This window comes from Alosa alosa, chromosome 2 (genome assembly GCF_017589495.1).
Source record: "Alosa alosa isolate M-15738 ecotype Scorff River chromosome 2, AALO_Geno_1.1, whole genome shotgun sequence".
In the NCBI taxonomy this organism is placed as follows: Eukaryota; Metazoa; Chordata; class Actinopteri; order Clupeiformes; family Clupeidae; genus Alosa; species Alosa alosa.
In genome coordinates, this window is record NC_063190.1 from 18,745,088 (window position 1) to 18,768,528 (window position 23,441).

Below are 23,441 nucleotides of genomic sequence, written 5' to 3' on the forward strand. Positions count from 1 at the left end.
TTAAAAACTCCAAAGACAAACAACTGCGCAATGCGATTGAGAGACTGCCGTCCGTGTTTGCTCCAGCTTTGCCTTGTAGGCTACGTACGACACGACGAGTGCTAAATCAGTAGCTCTACAAGTAGGCTAATCTACCCTCATAACTTAACTAAACTTTTACTAAAAGTAAATCGTGTTGTTTTTGTTATTTGTTAAGTAGGGTTACTTAGCAAGAAGTTTCATGTACCATTTGGTGTGAAGAATTATACATTGGTCTCCTGTCTTCCCTTGTTTTCAAATATTCTTGAAAATATGGCCTTTAAAAAAAATTCTGATCTCGGTTTGCTAGACCTTAAGCAGTCTCTTAAGAGTAGCCTATGCCTGAAGCATTGAGAGTAGCCTAACTTTAACTTAGACTTTTCAGCAGCCTTTGACACAGTAAAGTGAACTAGAACTATGATTTTGAACTAGGAATTTCTGGAAAGCATTCAGTTGGTTGGAATCGAGTCAGTGGATGTTCATTCAGCTAGGACCTATGGCAAGGACTAGTGTCATGAAATCATATGACCTCACCACTGGACCTGCAGGGACCAGGACCCTCATGCTCAATAAGGCGGCAACTAACGATTATCGTCATAGCCGATTAATCTACTGGTTATTTTTTCGACAAAATGTCAGAAAATTGTGAACAAATGTTTCAGTGTTTCTCAATTTACAGTTACAGAAATAGGCCTACAGCTGAAGGGGTTTTCCCTAAAAAATAAGATTAACCTATCAGCCTACTAAGTTGGCAATTATTTTAATAGTTGACAACTAATCGAGATAAAGGGCAACATTCTTTTTCTAAGCTAAATCAAAGTCCTTTTAGGCAAGTCCCTCCACTCGGCGGCCATATACCAACGTTTTATGGGCACTCATCGGGCACAGTCTTTGGGTCGAACTGCGCGTGCGCAAGGCTTCACGACACCAATCTTGCTCCAGCGGCGAGATCACAACACATGATTGGCACGATGTCTTCACAACAGACCATATGATTGGCTCAATGTATTCACATGTCGACGTTTTGCCGAGGAAGGGGTGGGATATGTGTAGACAACGGCCATATTGGCGTGACAAACTAGCCCCATGCATTTCTATGGAGAATTTTTGAGTGCTGTGTCTCCACATTAGAAAGTCTCTGGCTAAATTAACATACTTGTCTCTCCTACCTCCTCAGTGTTTGCAAAAGTTTGTGGCAAACTCAAAGCAAAAAGAAAACAGTTTGCAAATGTTTGTGAATTGAGCAACTCAGGAGTGTACTATAATTAAAACACAAAAGGCCACATAGCAATAATGGGTCAACTCGTCAAATTAAGTTTATTTGTTTATTTTTCAGAGGAAACCAGACAATTCTTATAAAAATACTTTTTTTTATTTTACAAAAAAGATCACTGGTTGTTTTGAGTGATCAGTAAAAGGTTTTGAGTGGTCAACAATGCCCTTGAAAATTAAACCATTTTTATATTATAAAAAAGTTGGTTTTCTAGACTGCTCTACATGACTTGACTTGTGCATTATGAAAATGTATATACACCTTTTGATCACTCTGATCATGATTGAAAATACTATATTTCCAAATTCTTTACACGTGCAATTAAAATGTATGAAACTGCAGCAGGACGTACCCTACATCTCAAATTTGAAGTGAGAGCACCAAGACGAACAAAAAAAGATAATTCCTTCATAGCAAAATCATTACCATAAGGATACAACCCTGTTTCGAGATCCCCACAACAAAAACAAACAAACATCCTCAAAGCCACTCCCACTGTACTAGTGGTACATGAATACTTTATGAAAATAACGTCTTATACAAATTATCAGAGAAATATCAGGGTGAGAGTCTAAAAGTGCCCGACCTTCAATCATACTTTGGGCTCATTGTCCTCAGAGAATCACTGTTTGATATTACAAAACAGTTAAGAAATACCCCGAACAGTTAGCATTTTCTGTTATTATGCAAATCAGCCACTGAAGAAGTCCTATTTCTGGCTTACACGTGTGGCAGACTTTCAAAATAAAAAAGCTCTTCCTGACCAAAGAGTATGAATCAAGGCTGCACACCTTTGTTCATATATGCTACGGTCATAAGTTAAGACTCTACCATGTAGTACTCAAAGTTATGTGTCTTGTACATAAAATCATGGCAATCAATTTCACCACAAAGATAAAATTAGGCTCTGGTTGTTTGCGTAACGTTGTAAACTCACAATGTAAATTATATTCTAAGTACAAATTAATAAACTGCTTAAGTTATTTAGACAACTTTAGGAGGTTGAGGCCATAAACATGATATTCCTGCAATGGTGGTGTCAATATGCACATGAGTACTACAATGGTTAAATACACTGGTTCAACACAGTATCTATTATAATGCTGAATTTTGTTCTTTCCTCCTGTAAACTTCCAGTGCATAATGTTTTCTATTGAATGAGAAGAACTCTGTACATGTTTTTTTATGATGTCTAAAAACAAAATGAGGATGATAATGAATTCATCAGAATGTCATCAGGCACTGATAAAATAAAACATAACATAACTATACTAGAAGTTATCCAATGTAGTGGAATGGTTGCAAGGTAAAAAAAAAAAAAAAAAAAAAAAAGACAATTCACAGAAATGAGCAAAACCAGTTCGGTCAAAGAAATGAAAATGGAAAGATGCAATGCAATGCAATGGAAAGATGCAATGCAGGACACATGTAAACAATAACTGCCAAATTACATCTTTTTGTCCAATTTCTGCAAAGAACACAGCTGTGTGTTCCATTCATGAAATCTAATGGCCAACCTGGGGTGCGATGTCTAAAGGTATTCAAATTATTGTAGTCAAAGTCTTCAAATGTTTACAACTTATACATTATAATGTATTAGAAAACAAAGACATGTTAATACATTAAAATCTTGACAAGAATGTCCTATGCTTTCCATAACCAACCGGATGTATTGTGAATAAACCCACATGTTTAATTCTGAATCAAATAAAGTGATAATGCCATCTTGTAAACAATATGCTTGTATAAATAGATCATTAATTATCTCATTCTGCATCTGAAGTGGCCATTATTGTCCTTGCTCTAATAAAACTGGAAGAATTAGCATATGATTTTGAGGACAAGTGGGAAGCAAGTCACCATCCATAATTCAAAAGACAAAAGAATCTAACATTTATTGTATTAATATAATTTACAATTATTCCAGTGGTATACAGGATTTTAAAAGTCTTTTTGTCAGACCACTGCAAAAATGTACAGCCTGTTTTTTTGTTTGTTTAATTTACATGTATAATGTAATAACCCATCAAATTCTTAAAAAATTACGAGTTCTTTCTGTGAATTCCATGTTCTCAGGCTGTATATAGCAAGTTTCTACCAAAAAATATATGCCAGTTTAGTTTCCATCTTCTCCACTTGAAGGATAACTGTACCTTAACATTTTTGAATGTGCACAGCTGAGGAAAGAAGATACAGATCTATAAAACTATTTTTGTCTGAGGTCTTCTCCATATGCTGAATTAAAACTTAAACCAGCTAGAGGATTTGCATCAATTTGACACTGATCTCCATTTTGCATTTTGCCCCACCATATGTCTCTCCAAGATCGCTCCACAATCTCTTTCCATAACCAATTTGGTTTCTATAAAGAGATGCAGCCAGTGTTTCTTACCAATGTAGACCCTCTAAACTCAATAAAGCAAGACACACACACACACACAGACACACACACAGACACCTTGTGTGCTCCACTGCAGAGAAAGCATACTTGCTGAAGCCGTTTATAAGCTGTAAGGCACTGTGGCTTCATTCTACCTCACTAGCCATTTAAAAACCTTGCATTGTTTTCACTACACAGAGTAATGGGATACCGAGAGTGTTTTTTAATTTTGAATTCATCTTTATCACAGACACAGATTTAGGGGAAACCCGAGCCTTGGGAATTGGGACAGAAATGAAGGCTCAAGACCTGATGGAGATACAGTATGACGTCCATCCTCATTTTTCTAGACTGACTGTTCTGTGCCCCATTTCTGTGGTGCTGACCGCCATGTTGTTTGGGAAAGAGAGAGAAAATGGAGGGAATAAGGAAGGAAGGGAAGAAAGAAGTAAAGTAAATAAAAGGAGAGACAAACACCCTTTCAGGCCACTATGAGGGCCTCAAACTCACATGTTGGCATCTGGGCTGGGTTACTGCATGGAAGGAACACATACTGTAGGAAAGGAAAGGAAAGGTTAGCGAAAATGAAGAGAAAAACCTTGACATCCACTGTACACAATGCCCACCTTCTGTGTGGTCAATCAATACTGACACACTAGGATGGACAAGGTAGCAGAAAACAACAACAAGGAAATCAAAAGATGGTCTTGGGGCCATGGAGGAGAAACCGTGATCAAAAAAAAGTGTCTTCTCCTCGAAAAGAAGAAGGAAACGGCAGGACCACATGTTGAGGGACACATCCATGGAGATGAAGCCGAGAGACCAAATCAGGGGGAAGAGCCACACACACACACACACACACACACACACACACACACACACACGGGACAAACCCGAGTGGAAAAGCCAGCGCCCGACCGTGTCAGAGGAGATGGGAGGATCCGATTGGGCGAGCCGGAGCAGTGTCCATTATTCACCAATCCTACTTGGTGTCTTCGCTTAATAAACACGCCCTGTCCATCACTCCCCCGTCCCCATTGTGTTGTCCACTGTCTCGCTCAGCACTACTTTGTATTGCTGGTTGGTCATGTCAGTCCTGGTCAATCAGTTCTAGTCAGTGCTGGTTGAGGTTGAAGCGCTCGAGCACGGAGGAGTTGGTCTTCTCAAACTGCCAGTGCTGGCTGGGAGCGAGGGGGTCACAGGTGTTCATGAACACGCGCTTCTCAGCAGCGTTGCTCTCTACGCAGCTGTTACTGATGGGGTGGTACAGACTCTTATCCTGCAGAGAGGGAGGGAGGACAGAGGAGGCCAAACTGGAGTTGTGATTTGAAAACATATAAAACAATACTTTACATAGTGTGACCACAACGAACAAAAGAAAGAAGAAAAAAAACAACCTTTAAAACCTAAAACAAGTTTACAAGATGTGTGTACTTCAACAACTCCCTTTCTGCATTATGTATTACCCACTACATGTCCTAGTCATATGGAAGAGAAGGCCCTTCATTTAATACCATAAGCTCCCCTATATTAACCCTGCTGCTGGTAGCCAAGCTTACATTAACTAAAATATCCCTCCCACCTGTATTTGGATGACACCTTTAAAAAAAAAACTTTAATCAATGAAAAAAAAAAGTCCCATTTTCAGTTCAGTTACTTAATTACAGTGTACTTACAACATTTAACTTCTCATGGACGTAATAGGCTAGAAGACATTTCAAACCATAACCTAGTATCTTAAATTAACCATAACCCCACATACCCCCTGTAACAACAAGTACTAGTATAAATGCAATGATCTATCAATTAATTTTGTATTAAGCACAGAACACCTAAATAACCGTACATGAGGTAGGCCTGTAAATGTCTTATAACCCTCAACATCATCTTAACATGATATATAATGTAGTACTGTTTATATACTGTAGTTCATGTTTATAAAAGCATGATATGGAAGGTTTAGCTACCTTCCTGTAGCGCCAGTGCTGGTTGCCCTTCATGCCGTGGCAGTCGTAGAGCGTGACGGGGCTGTTGTGGGAGATGGCGTCGAAGCAGACCTTCTTGGTGTGCAGCGGGTCGCCCACACGAATGTCCTCACGCCAGCCAAACGTGAACACCTGCAGCAACACACATGAGCCCTCACTTACAACACAGAGAACAGGTATTTCCCTTAGAACCCTCACACAGAACAGGGCTTCCACTGCAGCCCTCACAACACAGAGAACAGGGCTTTCCCTAAGAACCCTTACTTACAATACATAGAACAGGGCTTCCCTTAGAACCCTCACAACACAGAACAGGGCTTCCCCTGCAGCCCTCCATCATTACATTTGGACATCTTTGAGCTGGGCCATGGTGGTGTTTTTGAGGTGTGTAAATGTCTTAATACAAAAGTAATGCAAAGGAAAGAACAATGAGCTAAAAAAATGGGATCACATGACTTCAATGAACTGACAGGTCACCAAGCCTATTACTATATTTCCATGGCTGTGTCTCAAACCGTGGTCACTACGGACGGAAATGCTCAGTGCACACTAGCAATGTACTTACGGAAGTATGCAGAATCAAACCCAGCTCCATGGCTGTGTCTCAAATTACCTACTTGCACACTTCAAATAGTGTTTAAGTATATAGTGCAGATATTGGGACAATACTAACCATTGAAAAGTGGGCACAACGCAAGTAAGCGGTAAGTGTACTGGTGGAAGTATGCGGTTTTAGACACAGCCCATGTGTTTCTGACACAATATGTTTTCATAATGCACCTCAGATGTTAGTCAGAGCCCCCTTGTGGCAGACTGTGTGTCCTGGTACTGATAATGTTAACACAGCCTCAGACACTCCTACTGTATAAACTGTTACTGCCAGACATGATCCAGATAGATCCTTCTGAGGTAATGATTTTTAATCATAGGGGACAATGATAAATTATAAATAAAACACTGTTTTAAATGCTCCTATTGTTTTGGACCATGTTATAATTGGTCATGATCATATTTTTTGAGCAAGAGCATATTTTAACTAATTTAAGGATAGATTCACTATACTATATTTACACTAATTAATTGTGTGTGTTAGTGTCCATTCCGAATTTAATTAAGTGTGTGTGTTTGTGTGCATTCTGAATTTAATAAAGTGTATGTAAGTGTATGTAAGTGTATGTAAGTGTATGTAAGTGTATGTGTGTGTGTGTGTGTGTGTGTGTGCGCGCGTTTGTGTCCATTCTGAATTTAATAAAGTGTGTGTGAGTGCATGTGTATATGTGTGTGTGTTGGTGTCCAATTTCCTCACCTGTCCGTGGGTCCAGCCGGAGTCTCCGTGTCCTTTCCCACACACCTCCAGGTGCACAGGTGAGCCAGAGGCAAAGTGCTTGGTCTCCATACACAAGCCAGAGCCCACGTTCTTCAGCTACACACATGCACACACACAGTACAGAACACACAATGTTAACACAACATTAATGTCAATCTTTTCATTTGCAATTACAGTCTTAGTTAAAGATGTACACCGGACAGACAACTCAATATTGCAAACCCATGACGTAAAGTAACATATTTGCCCCAGGCCTATGGTGTTAAGTGTTGCAAGTGAGCGTACCTGTCCCCAGGCTGCAGCGGGCGGCTCCACAGGTGGGTAGTGGAGGGCCAGGTCCCATGCCACCTCCGTCATGAACCATTTGAAGTTCTTGCAGTGCAGCCGTGAGCGCAGCTCCTTCTGGGCGGTGGTGTCTCCGGGAGAGAGGTGTCGGTACTCTGGCCGGCGCTGGTAGATGTACTCCGCATACTCGTCCATCCACACCTCAGCCACACGCTTCAGGTTCTACAGAAGGAGAAGTAGAGGTTACTGAGTAACTGATATTTAGCAGACACAGACTCGCAATGGTTTGGGAATGGAATTCGGGCTGACTGATTGTCAGGTTGGCCACTACCGCTGCTCGACCCGCAAGACAGACAGACACACACGCATGCACGCACGCACGCACGCACACATACATACAGAGAGACACACACGCACACATACATACAGAGACGCACACAAGCACACACGCACACACAGTGTTGTGCATTCACATTGTTACCCTGTTTACAGTCCAGTCCATGAATCTGTTGTTTTTTAAAAAAAATTACATTCTAGAAGAGATGCCGCACACTAGTGTTGCACGGTGTATCGATACTAAAAAGGTATCACGATGCCTTCACGCAAAAAAACGATACAATTTCCGACGTTTTTAGAATCGATACTATATATTAAAACTAGATGTACCGCAGAGCGGTACAAAATATGACCGTTGCCCAGTCCAGCACATTTTTTCCACAAAAATAAATCACGCTGAAAGGCCTATATGATTCTAACTCTCACTAAATTGCATTATCCACACTCAATTCTCACTGGTATCTGCTAGACAACAAGTACCAAAACATGATTAGTTCATAGATTTCACATGTAAAATTCATTTTATACAACCCCACCCCCCATCTTGCCTGTTCATAATTCTGAGAAATTCTTGAATTGTGTGCATGTGTACACGCTTATGTTTATGTGTGTGTGTGTGTGTGTGTGTGTGTGTGTGTGTGTGTGTGTGTGTGTGTTGTGTGTTTGCCTCATGTATGTGTGTTTGTGCATGTGCATGCATGCGTGCATATGTCTACTGTGTGAGTATGTGTCATACGTATGATTACTGTGAATGTATGTGTGTGCGTGTGTATCTGTTCATGCACATGTGTGCACATGGAATGGGTTAACATGACCCCTGGAGGCAAACATACGGAAAAAATTGGTCATCCTAGGCCCTACGGTTCTCAAGATATTCACAGAAAACTGTTTGTGCCCTACCCTCCTTTCGGGGGGTGCAGTCCAACGGGGGGCTACAGATCAAAACGAAAAACGATGGTTCCATGCTATCCATATGGGGTTACATGCCCACCAAGTTTCGTCTACCCTGGTCTTTCAGTGTCCCGGCGGTCATAATAATAACGTTCTGTGTCTGTGTGAACTGCTGCCCTCACTGCTCCTTGCACGCACCTAGGCAAGTGGGCGTGTCAAGCAGGCAGCTCTGAGTGAGTAAGTGCGCAGCAACGTCAACATAGTTCTTTGCCGACAGTCCTCGGCCTTGTGGATAAAACAAAAGGTGATGTGAAATCTGGAACTATTTTGGATACATCGCGAATAGTGAAGGCAAGCCATCAGGTACACAGAGGCCAGTTTGTAAAATATGTTTCAAAGTCATTTAAAAGCAGTAGCAGTATGCTACGCATGGAACTTGGCTAAACACCTCGCAGACATATCCCAACATTTTTAAAGAGTTCAAAGAACGACAGGTTAACGAATATGCTATAGAAAACACAACTACATGGTTAGTGCCAAGTTCTTCTTCTTCTGTTTTGTGAAAGCGAACCTTCCTTCATCAATGAATTTTGACGAGACATAACGAGCTGTAATCATAGGGTGCTAACGTGATGAAAGCGCAATGTTCACGCCAGAATAACATTACCAACACTACCAAACAATCTATTTCATGTTCGGTCAGTACTACTGGTAATTTTTGTCATGGCATGTAGACTGCAATTTGTTCAATAATTATTGCCCAGATGTAGGATAGGCCGATAGGCTACCCGAAATGCGCTAATTAAAGCCCACAGCATATTACCATCATAATAGCGGCTTATTGTTACGTGGTAGCAAATCATGTTATCAAAGAAATAGACGTAATGTAATGCACACAGATATATTGCAACAGGTAATGGTGAAGGCCTATCTGACGAACACCTGAGTGGTTGGAACGTCGTACTTGTACACTGGGCGCAAAGAAGACTATCTTCACATTTTCCCCTTTGCAACTGTCAATGAAATCCCATGAACACGGGAACGCCTAGGGTAGCCTATACTGTACATCAGATGGTCTAAAGATTAGGCATAGCATTCAGTGATTTGCATGCAGTAATATCAACACTGACCTTGATCTAGCCTAGTTTGGCTATTTAAAGCTACTTTATTGCCAAAACACAACACAACAAATGAACTATAACAAACAATAAAGGCCTTAAATCACACAAAGTAGGCCTACTATTTTACTGACTATAAAAAATAATAATTATGTTGGAAGTTTAGAAGTTTAGAACCCAGAATTGACCTGCACACTACAAAAGAGCACCGAATTCAACACCAATGACTCAATACACTTGGAGGAGGTATGAGTCCTTTCTTTTCCAGATATCTTAGGATTTCGCCGTAGTATCGAGCATCGTGATATTTATGGAAGGTATCGTATCAAAGTCATAATTTTGGTATCGTGACAACACTACCGCACACTGTCCATTCCGCATGCAAATATTTATTAGAATATAACACAACATTTCGGTCTCAGACCTTCATCAGGTAAATTCCTGCATTATATTCTAATAAATATTTGCATGCGGAATGGACAGTGTGCGGGATCTATTCTAAAACCACTGATCTACGACCTATGGTCATCTCCAATGCACCTCTCCTCAAAAAAGAAGTGTGCAAAAGCTTTGCCACTTTAAATGATATTCTACACCGTTACATGCATTTTCCTGTAATGGCTGTGTGTGGTGCTGGGATTATGACAATTATGTGACCTGAATCTGAATGAAGCCAAAAGGCAACAGAAAGCTGCCTGTGTGAACTTGAGAAAAAGCACTCCGCCTTACTTAGCCCGTACTGTTTAATGGCCAAGTCACAACTACTATTCTTTAGTACAGAAGTAACAGCTTACTCTAACTGCATGCGAGCGCCACAATGAAACATAGCACTGACGGCTCCTACACACAGTTGCGTGCGTTGCAGTGCTGGAGACGCATCCCATTCACTTTGCATGGGCTCACGTCATCCGTTGCCGGACTGAATTGTGGGTCTGTTGCGTCGCGTTTCTCCCGTCGCTCGCGTTAAGAAGTTCAGCTGTTGCTGCACCGACAGACGGCACCGGCCAATCAAGACAATCGACGGACGGCACTAACCAATCAAATTACGGTTATACTTCAAGTCATTTGCATAGCTACCGTCGGGAACACCCACTGGCACGCGTTGACGGAACGCAACTGTGTGTAGAAGCCCTAAGTGCTCTCTGTCCACACTGAATCTGTCAAATATGGTGTTTTTATTTAGTCATGTTTCTCATTCACTCATTAGCAGAACAATGAGAGCGACAGAAAAGATAAGAGATGCGGCGTCCGTCAAATGTTCTACTCAAAATGTCTCGCCACATCGCGCTGTCCAGTACTGCGTCGTGTTTCGTCCAGTTAGTTTGCTTCAATTGAAAACAATGTAACGTAATCGCATTGCGTGCAATTAGGACACGGTGTAAGGGTGTGCTTACTTTGGCTAGGCTGACACCTCCGGGAACCTTGTATGGCACATATTTCCTGTAGATGTGTCCAACTCTAGAGCAGGGGATGTCCTCCATTCGACCCCCACACATCCACACCTTACATGAAGGGGGATTGAAAAAGGGACAGAAAGAGAGGGAGAGAGAGGGACACAACACAGTGACGTTGACAGTACCATAAACTGAAGCCAACATGACTGGCAAACAAACTAAAGCGTCTTCAAAGCTCATCTCAAGACCTTTCTGTGTCACTTCTCATCTCCTGCCACCGCATAGACTCATCATAAATGATCGGTCTCATCATGTGTTGTCTTGCTCTGTGTGTGCTCTGTTTGTGTTGAGTTTGTAAAGTGACCTTGGGTCTGAGAAAGGTGCTATATAAATAAAATGTATTATTATGATTATGATTATTATTATAAAGCAATCAGCTCTATTCCATGCTATGTCTTGAGCTTTCTCATCAATGTTGGCTGTAAAGACTGACAAATAGTAGTAAAACGTGCAGTCAGATTTTTCTCAATGTATTAATTGGCTTAATTCTGCAATCCTGAATCGTGCAATACCATCCTGGTGTGTGTGTGTGTGTGTGTGTGTTACCTTGAATGAGATCTCATACTGCTCGCCTCCCCAGATTTCTAGTCCAGTGTCATATCCTCCCAGCTCCCAGAACCACTTCCTGTCCACAGCAAACAGACCGCCAGCCATCACAGGGGACCTGCAGGACATAAACACATATTGGTATTACACACATGCACACACGCACATGCACACACGCACACGCACTAGCAGAGTGTCACAGAATTATCCACAGAATCATCCAGAAAAAAAAAACACAAATCATTCAGTGGATTTCTGATGAGACATACAAAAAGGTCAAACACAAATATTTCAAAATTGATCACTTTATTACACACACACACACACACACACACACACACACACAGACCAGCAGCAGAGTGTCACCAGTGTTGACAGAATTATCCATCAATTTTTTACTATTTTGTTTTTAACCATTTTATTTAGGTATGTTTTATGAGCCTCTCATTATTCTTTTCCCTGGGAGGGGAGAGAGGGGCACTGTAATTGGGTTCAAATTGGGTTAAAATTTCTACAGCATGATAATCTGGACATGGCAGATGTTACAATTTGGTTTTACACGGGTCTAACTGTTCTTGTTTATATAAAAAGGTCACTTTTCTCCTTTGGTTTTACACTGTTCTTGTTTACATACGAAGTCACTTCTCCATTGATACATTTTTCTACAAATAAATTCACTTTTGCCCTAGAGAGAATGAAGAGTGATAACCACAGAGTCAGTCCTGCAGGGCTGCCCAAGATCTGACTCATGTGCAGGCAGACGGACGTGGCCACCCAAACAACACACACTCTGATAAAAGGTGACTCAATGTTACAATGCTTTATTTACAGTGGCAACAAGGTACTGTCCCCCATTTTCTCTGTAGCATAACTTGCTTATACCTGCAGGCGTTTTTTTGTTGCTGTTGATGATTTGTTTGTTTATGCTTGACTGGGATGGGGAAACACACACACCTAAAATCAACAATTCAGATTTGTCCTGAACAAAGAAATCAAAGCACATGGCCAATAGAAGTTCAGGTTCAGGTTGAAGGTAAGGTCAGTTTGTGATAATTCACGTTGGGACAGGAGCTGAAACGCAGAAATCTCACTGATATATAAAGAAGTGGCTTTGGCAAAACATCACACAACATCCGGAGTGATCTCCAACTGATTGCTAAGTGATTAGTAATGTCAGCAGTGTGATTACCAATGGCCTGGTTGTATCAGGAGAATATGCAAATTACACTGTTGAGCGTCACCAAAAGTAGTTCAACTTGAATCAATGTTTCAATCAATGGTCTGTTCCTAGTGTGCTAGTTCAGCAGGGGTGATTTGAACATTCTAACAGAAGATTATGTTCCGCAACAACATAAGGTTCTAAAATGCCATATTGAATTCAATGAATCCAGAGCCTGGGCTCTGAATGCCTGATATTCTTTAGAATGTTCAATTTCCAACATTCTGATGGTAACGGCTGAAGGGTTAATGCTAGAGAGATCACTCGTTCAGTTGTAGAACCACATCAAACAACAGAAAAATGTGCAGATATTATCACTGGGGCTGAAGGGGGAGCAGGGGAATGCCTGATATAAATGGGGGGGGGGAACATCCTCCCTTGTACATCTACCATCATCACCATGGATATATAATAACATAACAATGGATGTAGTCATTGTCTAATGTTGAGGAGTGTAATAGACCATCCCCTTGATTTTTCTCAACAACTCGATCACTGACTACCACTAAATACCGTGATCACTGCCTGTAGGGATGGTTACCGCTGGGGTCAGTGGTACTCACTTCAAAGGACTCACTGGTGTCAGTCAGTAGTACTCACTGGAGTCAGTCAGTAGTACTCACCCAAAGGACTCACTGGTGTCAGTAGTACTCACTCAAAGGACTCACTGTAGTCAGTCAGTCAGTCCTCACTCAAAAGACTCATGAGGGTTTGTAATACTCACTCAAAGGACTCATGAGGGTCAGTAATACTCACTCAAAGGGCTCACTGGTGTCGCTGTTCTGCAGCTTTGAGGGGATGGGGATGCGCTTGTAGTACATCTCCCAGTCAAACGCCCCGCGCATGGCATCCCCGGCCTGCGTCTCGTAGCCAAAGTTATCGTGGTCGATCACATCGATCATCGGGCACACGATCGTCTTGCGGTTCTGGGCAATACGGTCTGTTGACAGAGAGTCACAGAGAAATTAGTATTAAGGAGAAATAAACAAATATGTACAATGTCACAATTACATCATCCGCTATAAACAGTTATTAGTTTACACTATTGACTTATTAGTTAAATCTCAACAAATCTATCAAAATTTGTTAATTTGCTCTTCTCCCAGCAATACTGTTTGCATTGATGTTTAAAATACTGTATGCCACTGGAACAGTGGCCACCTGGATGGGGACCACGCACCAAGCAGAGGGGGCAACCAGTTCACGTTGGCCTCGCAGTGTGAGTCCAGGAAGGTGATGACTTCACCCTTGGCCGCAGCCGCCCCAAGCAGACGTGTCCGGATCAGTCCTTCCCGTTTCTTGGTGCGCAGGATGCGGACCTTTGGCAGCCGAGCCATGTAGTCCTCTAGAGAAGACTTCAGATGCTCTACAAAGAGGGAAACAGAGGAGCGCATCAGTGGCCAGAGTGTGTGTGTGTGTGTGTGTGTGTGTGTGTGTGTGTGTGTGTGTGTGTGTGTGTGTGTGTGTGTGTGTGGACCCAACTCGAAACGATCTGAGGCAGAACTCCGATGGGCTACCAACACCATGGTCAAGTATGTGAGGTACGTTAAAATTCGGCAAACAGTGGCGAACATTCGTGGCGAATCTATTTCCTCTGAACGGTTAAATTTGAACAATTTGGTATAAACATTCCATAGACCTCTGAAGTTAGCCTACAAAAAAGCTGCCATCTTTGGGATCCGGTATCTTATCGAACATGGGGATTTTGAATTATGGCACCTGGTAAACTCTCACGGGGACATATAAGTCTGAAATGCAGACATAATGTCATAATCGTTAGAAGTCATAATCACAATTAATCGATTAATTGCACAGCCCTAATGCTTGGTGCCCCTAGACCAAGGTGTGAGTCTAACACTGCAAGCTCAAGCACCGCACTGGCCTATGCTTCAACCTGCACACTTGCAGAGGTCTACTCACTGCACAGACACAGCTATCCCCCACACACAGTTACCGCACTCACCAGCTACCGAACACACACACAGCTACCGCACACACACACACAGCTACCACACACACAGCTACCGAAAACACACACACACACACACAGCTAAAGCACACACACACACAGCTTTCGAACACACACACACAGCTACTGCTACGGACACTAACGACCTGTGCCTGCACCGTTGGGGTTTAGTGTGTTCTCCTTGCTGGCAGTGTGTGTTGAAGTCCAGTGACAGTCCAGGTAACATTATAAGAAGGTCTAAAGGGCCCTCATGACTTGTTTTGGTGACAGTCTAATTGTTTGAAATACATTCATAGTACCATACAATGTGTGTGTATACACACGGTCTCAAACAAGTAAAGCTGTAACCAACAAACAAGTAAACCACCAATATTTCTGTCACTTTTTGTGGAGTGTGGTGCAGCAGCATAAACATCGATGCCTGACAATTGGTCGGCCTGGGTTCGATTCCAAAAAACACAGCTGCAAGTCCATGTTGCTTTGGATAAAAGTGTCTGTTAAATATCAATCAACTTTATCTTTAACCTATCTTATCACTGACTTATCAACACTGAGAAACGTAAGCACGCCCAGATCACTTTTCAACTCTGAGCGTTCAACTCCAACGCCTCCCTCCATTTTTTAAACCAGTAATCCATGACCTACTCCATGCATCTGTGAAGATTCAACCATCTGATTAATGAAAAAGCAATCACTTCCCACACACACTCATACACACACGCAGACTATGCTGGCCTAATCCATCACTTTCCACTCGCGTGTTCAGCCTGTTAACCTACTGAATGCCACCGTGCTATATTACGCTTTTATAATCTGTCCCGGTCATATCCGATTTCTCTGCTCACAGCCTCACTGGACTGGTATTCCCAGAAGGTGTTGCTGGGAATTGTTTGATGAAATTTCAGGGAATATTCAGCATTTTAACATTAATCTCTGCATAATCTTTCTGTATGTGTATGTATGTAGTGTGTCCTTTTTGCTCGGATCATTACGGGTGCAGACCTTTATCGCTGAAGTCATCCACCAGAATGATCTCTGCGATGAGCTGTGGAGGTGACCGATTGAGAATGCTATGGACAGTCCTGAGCAGCGATGACCATCCCTCGTTATGGAAGGGGATCACAACACTGGTGTTTGGAAGCTTCTCAGAGTACAGTTTAGTCTTACAGCTGAAACAGACACACATAACACAGACACAAGAGTAAATACACACATAACTAACACACATGCACATAAGTACACATATTCGCTATGAAGACACAGCAGTTGGGTTTGGGAGCTTCTCCGAGTACAGTTTAGTCTTAACAGCTAAAAATTGAAAGACGCTTATTCACTGACACATAACATGAGCTAATTACATGAAGCTTTCAGTTCAGGTAACAGTGACATCTTGTAATTAGCAGCAAGGCAAAAGGAAAAGCCAATACATAATATAATACATTTTTGCTGTGTACAACAAAGCTAAAACAGTCAACATTTAGAACTCCTGTCATGGATGGGGCCATGGATTCAGTCCTGGACAAATGCTAAGGCCTGGCCAGTGGAATAAATATTGGTGACCGAGGACAAGCTCAGACTCACTTTGGATGTCGGATGTCAGGTACCGATCTGTTGAGTGATATTCTGTCGCTGACGTAAATATTGAAGCCATTCTCACGGTACGCCAGATCCACACGATCCGCATCAGTCAGGGGAAATGGTTTACCCTGTTCTCCATTACCTACACACACACACACACACACACAAAAAAATGAAAGCAGTCAATTCAACAGTTCCAACACTTAAAACACAGTTGCATGAAGCATAGAGGGTCAGAGGGTCGAACAAATTTGATTTAACAGATCACATTCTTGTCATTTGTGATGAAAAACAAATAAAAGAAAAACAAATAAAAGAAAACAAGAAATGCAAATAAAATAAAGAGGCATCAGTGTGTTTATCTGTGTCAGATAGACATAAAAAAAAAAAAAAAAATCAAGAAATACATTAAGTGTTTTAGAACACACAAAGGCTCTACACGAGCACTTTAGTCTTTTACACATTGGGCATGGACGTTATGCCCATTACAGTTTTGCTTTATGTGCAGCAATTACGATGATGCATGAATTTGCCACATAACTGGTGTCATTCTTACAACCACAAACACAGAGCTGTGGTAGCAATTCTCAGAACAACAGATGTTAAAATTTTGTCTAGCATTCTTTGTCGGGCTGTAAGCATGAGACACACACAAGCAGACCAGCTGAATGAAAAAAACATCTAAGAACTTCGGTCACTTCACACTTCACAAAGTATCCTTTTGCTATTTTTCGCATCTATAAAACTATGGGTCCAAATTCTTCCGAATTCAGAGTCCAGCTGTGAGCCCACCAGCAAACATGAGAATCTCCTTCCCCTTATCGAAAACTGCTGCTTAGACAGACATCTGGCAACCGAAAGAATCTCACTGATGCTCCTCTCTGCAAATGCTTTACAGCCTTTACAACATTTATAACGTCACTGTGTTTTCCAAAATAAGAATATTCTACAAAAGATTATTGAAGGTATTTATAATGCCTTTTACAACAAATTGCTACACACAAAGGTTCTTAAAGATTAGAACTAAAGTTACTTAATTGCATTTTATGGGGAAGGATTCTAATGAGAACTAGGTTTACTAACATTGTTGCACTTCAGCCTGGGAAAAGATTATGCTTAGAAAAATGTATTGCATTATACAGTTCAAACAAACGAGGGGCTGTAAACCCGAGGGCGGAGGGCGAAACGGGCTCCACACCTGTCCGTGCTGCGTCCCTTCTGATGGTCTCGTAATCGTGCCAGTCTTTCCTCCGCAGTCCGTCCCTCCGCAACGCCTGCTGCAGCCAGAGACAAACACACACACAATCAAATACAAATATTTACCCAACGCCAGCCACAGCAAACACAGGCCCTTTCAGCACAGTGCCAATACACCCGCAGAACACACAGATACAGGCCATCAGAGCTGTACTGTTACAGCCAGCCAGTAGACTATTTCTCACCACAAGGGTAAATACAATCTTCTGTTGACCTACATGTTGAGTTTCATGAACAAAAAGAGTGTCATTGTTTGGTCAGTCATTAATTCATGTTCATTCCAAACTATGCTTAAAACCCAAATGAATGTAAAAACATTGAGCCGATATTTACCACAATCTTAATCATTTATTTTTAAAACATAACAGTAGGTCGAAAATACTGTGCAAAACTCATCAGTCTCAGAGATGGACTGCCGTGTCAAAAGCAGGTCTTATCACCAGACACAGAGTTGTTGAGTGTGAGTTCAACAGGTGGGGATATAAAGCATTTACGACATGCAGTAATTTGCAAACATTCTGAGCTTTACCCAGGTTCCTGGAGTGAACTTGGGTAGTAGAGGAGGTATTCTATAATCTATGTGTAGAGCTAACTGCTTAGCATCTGACCTGGCTGCAGACAGTTTTCTGAAGTGCATGGATTAAAAAATCCCACAAGGCTGCAATGTTATCCTGTAATCACACACAGACCTGCGCTACTAGATGGTGAATCACATTTTCCAAATTTAAAGCTGCGATGGGCTCTGCTCGTCCCCTGCTTGACAGAATCTCAGAATCACAAATTCACATTACAGGATTTGCCATTACTTTCAAATCAGGGGAACCAGCAACCGGTTCCATTTTCATCTCATGTAGTAGAGCTTAACGTTTATCTCATGGACAAGAGCTCAAGTGTGGCAACCTTTTGACCTCCAGCAAATATGTTTGACACACGCTGTATCCAGGGCAGAAATGAATGGACTGGGACTCATCGACTGACTTCTGGGATCAAAAGCTTAAAGATTCCATATGCTAGTCACACTGTGCTTACAATCACCTTGCACTGTAAACTGACAATTGTTTTGAAACTGAAACTCAATAATAATCTTGTGAAAGCTAAAAACATTAAAATCATTCTGTCAGACAATGTTAGTGTTCTTCGACTTCGAGTGACACCAATAGCTGAAACAATGGGCCTGCATTCACTTCAAATAGCAGAGAAGTGTGCTGGTAGCTCTCAAACGCCTTTGAAGTGCTTGCACACTGTAAAGCTAACAAACATATCATTCTGTTATATCATCGAGAGATATCAGACAATTTAGAGAGACGCTCTAGCTGAAACAAATCTCATTCATTCTCTTTAAGGAGAACACCAGCAGACAACTCTACATTCTGAAGTACTTTCAGTCCACACACTGTAGCCTACAAAAACCTCTTGCTGAACTGTTGCAGGCTCTCATTAAGCTGATGCAAGAAAGATGCTATTGGATGTTAAGCTGGGCACTTTCCAAATGTACCCATAGCGAGCTGTTTTTGTCAACATCATTAGCGCACAATACGTGTACACGCAAATTGCTTTCCTAATCTTCACAATCCTCACCAAAGCTTCACAGTATCTCTGCCACACACTTTATCCTCCAGAGAACAAAGTCCATCAGCTATCTCTTTACCGACCTTCTCCTTATCAGATGCTTCCGGTGAATTAGACCGCCACTAACCGGAGACTTCTCTCAAGAGGCCAGTGAATAAGAGTCAACTCTAACTTTCTGTACACAATCACAAAAACTCAAGATGACCATAGCACTGTACACATTACCACTCTCATCACTGACTTTATCCGTATACCAGACCATTGATTTCCAAGTGTTATCTCCAGAACATGCCTAGTCCATGAACAAGAGTGAGTGTTGTTAAATAGACATGGTAATTAAAGGTAAGTTGTTAAATAGACATGGTAATTAAAAGGTGCGTTGTTAAATAGACATGGTAATTAAAGGTGCGTTGTTAAATAGACATGGCAATTAAAGGTGCGTTGTTAAATAGACATGGTAATTAAAGGTGAACAGGACACCTGACAAGAGTATGATGACAGACCAATTTGGAACTAGACTACATGTAGTGGATGGTAGGTTTTCAAAAAAAGTGTGGTCGAATCATAAGTGAAATTGTTGATATGTAATAATTGAGTTATTTGACACATGACTATTATCATTCATTAGCTTATATTTTCAATTGGGTCACTTGTGGAGCACCATGAGGGGACTATATAATATTCACCCTGTTCATCATTTGCCCTAGAAACGTTCTTTTTAGAATTTTGTTTGCGTCCCATATCATTTTAGGTTAATTCTGACTGAACACAGTTTCATCAAAAACCAATATGCCACATGTGGCAGCTTACCATTAACCCAGCCATGGCATTGGCAGACAACATGGTGAATCCCCCAGATGACCAAATGGCCCCATGAAGTAGTACTACACGTCCACTGTCCTCAATTACGCTGCAGAGATGTAGGTCAGTTTAGATGCCTATGGCAAGCAAATCCCACTCTCCCTACCACATGGGAAAACTAGCCTCAAGGGCACTATGTCTGTTTATGTTTATATAAATTGTTTGTAGTACTACCTAGTATTATGTTTATGTTTATATAAATTGCTTGTAGTACTACCTAGTATTATGTTCATGTATAGGCCTACACTCTACAGACCGTTATATTCGGTGATAAGTGCTGTCACAATGTTTTTTTTTTTCATTCTGCAATCCGACTTTCAGCCCGTGCTGTACTTTAACAATTTGTGTGAGCAAATGTGTGTATGTGCATCTATGGGTGTGGGTGTGAGAGTGCGGGTGCGAGAGTGTGTGTGTGTGTGTGTGTGTGTGTGTGTGTGTGTGTGTGTGTGTGTGTGAGAGTATGTGACTGAGTGTGTGAGAGAGAGAGGGAGAGAGAGGCAGTGTCCACACATGAGAGTTTGTTCATCATGTATCAATAAGCACAGCGTGCTATGCATTAATCTCGGAGCGTGAGATTAAGGCCGCCTGGCTGACAGCTTGGTGGGGCCGAGGTTAGAAAATGATCTATTTTAGAGGCTGTGTAATCTCTAATCTCTCCCATTTATCCTTATTGCAGAGGTCCGCAGCCCCCAGCTGGTAGATTGTCTGAACAGAGCGAACTGTGAGTAACTCAAGTCACCTTGCGCTTTGTCAGCTGTAGGCCTATTTGGATGTACATTTGTCCACAGATTGGACAAATGAAGCAGAGAAGAGGGAATGAAGAGAGCAGAGGGAATGAAGTAGAGAACGTTCAGATTTCTACATTCACAAGATTTCTACATACACAACTATTAACCCATAACCCACCAACAGCAACTAAACAGCTTTGTTTTCAATTAGTTTTGAATTTAGTTAAATTTGGTTTAGTCACTCACTTAACACCCTGATAAAGGCTACGCTTGAATGGTTGAGGGGCCACAATAACATGATACAAGATGTTCTGTCACCGACCATAAATAGTGTGTGTGTGCGTGCGTGCGTGCTTGTCCAATAAATACTAACCCATAGGCTATGGAGAGACTGAGGGAACATGACAAATGTGAAAACAGCACAGTGATAAATAATCCAAGCCATTATCTAATTTTCACTTCTGTTTTGGATAAAGCAGGTGGCCAGGCCCTCTGTTAATTAATTCCCTGTGAGGCCATATACTGGTCAGGGCCATGTGTGCACTGCAGAAGAGGCGGACCCTGCTTCACTATGACAGATAATGTTTGTGTCATACGGTTTGTCTGGCCCGAGGACAAGACATTTTTAAAAATGTCTATCCGGATTACATGGTGTGGAAGGACACAGTGACCGAGCGAAGCGAGAGGAAGCGCGCGCGAGAGAGAGATTTGCATTTAGATCTACAGGCACTGCACCTGTCTCGTTTGGCCACAGTAGCTTCTCTGGAGTGGAACGTGCCTGCTCAGAGGCATACAGAGAAGCTCACACATTTGTATACACACAGAGGTCCCTGTCTTACACACACACACACACACACACACACACACACACACACAAAACAGTGCTAGCTTAAGGCACATTGTATACTCGCCCCGTCAGGCAATCAGGCAGAGGAAAAGCAGCTATGTGTGAATGTGTACAAATAGTCTTTCATGCCTGCTACATTTCCTAATGTTGCACCCCACCACTGACTTATCACCCTGTTTGCAAATTGCTCTAAATTCTCAATTCTTAAAACTAAATCTAAATAATTTTGGATGGAAAGCAGACAGCAAGGTGAAGCCTTTTGTGATTTAAACAATGACGATAGAATAGGCCACCTGAACTAATCTAATGTCTCTAAAGGAGTTTGGGAGCGTATGATTAAATTCATGAGAAAGACAAAAAAACATCCAACAGATTAAAACTTCACACGAAAGTTGGCTTTACAGTGACAATGCATGATGCGACTTAAAGATCTTCCCTAAACGGAACAAACACTAGGCTACACTTACTTCTGAATATGTACATTTGTCGTGCCATACTTTAGCTGGCCTGTTACTTAGGCAAAACAATTGAACTGTGTGTGCGAGCCAAAATAGCCTACTCTTACAACATCGAGCTATAAGGCCATGTCGAGATGACTAAATAGGCAAGAGTGTCGTGTCACTAGCGATTATGACTTCCTGAACTAATTTGTCAATATATTGGGGAAGACAGTTCTACCTATGCAAGACTGCCAACACATGGTCACTGAAGCTGAGATCACAACGATGCAATAACTCATGCCAGTTTACTCATCACTAAAGCATAGCCAAAGATTCTATAGTTAACTTTATCAAGCGTCTCTGGCATAGCGTTAGCTACGTAGCTTCCTTGGTAAAACAAACTAAGATTCGAGGACAGACACCCAGCACGAAGACTTCAACAAGTAGATAGATAGATAGATAGATAGATACTTTATTGATCCCCAGGGGAAATTCAAGTCAATATAGCAATACAACAGCAGTAGCCTATCTTACAAACACGTCTCTACCGCTTCAACATAGTGCTAAACAATTCACACAAGGAATGTAGAAGTAAGCCATACCTGCATGTGGGAGGAGATGTCGCCCGGTCTTTCAACTATTTCGGGCGAGTTTTCAAACATTCGGTCTCGATATAAAGACCACAACCCCACGTTAGGCAAAAAAAGAAGGGCTGCAATAAGCAAACCAGCAAACTGCAGCAATCTCTTCTCTTTGCGCCTCATTTTGTGGTCTGACTCGGTTCTCTCCGAACGTTGACAAGTCACGTCAAGTTGCTCCAGGTGGAATCAACTTCCTCCATAGACAGTAAAAGAAACACTTTCTCTCACTCTCCTCGGAGGCTGCGCTTGAATCTTCTTTCACTGTCTTCTATGGCTTGAGTGCACGCACTTCCGCTAGAGGGAGCGGACCACTCTCTAACATAGGGGAGATCCAGGATGAAACTATTTCCTAGTTTAGAGTGGTGGGGATTATATCCAGCCGCTCAGTCTGTATGCTTTTATAATGTCATCACGATTTATATATCCTACTTTGGAGTCCGGACTATCATTACTGTCTCTCAAGAAAGCAGTGACTATTTTAGGGAGAAAAAATGATGATGGGGTGACCAGGTTGGAGCACAGGCTCAGAGAAGGATGGCACATAGCCTAAACATGTGTAAAAAGTAAAACAGTAAATATTAAAACCTTAGATTCAATTCTAAATGGCATATTATTAATAACCAAACTGTTAATTTTGTGTAGGGAGCCATTCAAAACAAGCAACTTGACACAGGCCTATGAAGTCGCACACAACTCTTTGTCTTTTCAACCAGTCGCCT

At 41.7% G+C, this 23,441-nt stretch overlaps 1 protein-coding gene across 2 annotated transcripts; it reads right to left on the bottom strand.

The window, feature by feature from the left end:
- Window positions 1-1,329: 1,329 nt before the first annotated feature.
- On the bottom strand, window positions 1,330-23,004 carry LOC125286813 (polypeptide N-acetylgalactosaminyltransferase 10). 2 transcript variants are annotated; one of them, XM_048232121.1, is made up of 12 exons: window positions 22,684-23,004; window positions 17,578-17,656; window positions 16,383-16,521; window positions 15,804-15,970; window positions 14,013-14,198; window positions 13,589-13,772; window positions 11,614-11,731; window positions 11,008-11,115; window positions 7,269-7,490; window positions 6,963-7,079; window positions 5,639-5,788; window positions 1,330-4,950 (listed from the first exon to the last, which is right to left on the bottom strand). In XM_048232121.1, the coding sequence occupies exons 1-12, from the start codon at window positions 22,843-22,845 to the stop codon at window positions 4,786-4,788; spliced, it is 1,797 nt and encodes a 598-aa protein (XP_048088078.1). In that variant the 5' UTR covers window positions 22,846-23,004; the 3' UTR covers window positions 1,330-4,785. The 2 variants fall into 2 exon arrangements, with proteins under 2 accessions (XP_048088078.1, XP_048088086.1); XM_048232129.1 differs by lacking the exon at window positions 22,684-23,004 and adding an exon at window positions 20,016-20,098.
- Between the last annotated feature and the right edge of the window lie 437 nt (window positions 23,005-23,441).

Excerpts from the sequence above, each read along its gene's own strand:
- LOC125286813 (XM_048232121.1), bottom strand. The coding sequence starts at position 22,845 with ATGAGGCGCAAAGAGAAGAGATTGCTGCAGTTTGCTGGTTTGCTTATT. Across the intron at positions 7,080-7,268 it reads CCGCTGCAGCCTGGGGACAG|CTGAAGAACGTGGGCTCTGG; the intron begins GTACGCTCACTT and ends GCATGTGTGTAG. Across the intron at positions 4,951-5,638 it reads AGCACTGGCGCTACAGGAAG|GATAAGAGTCTGTACCACCC; the intron begins GTAGCTAAACCT and ends CCCTCTCTGCAG.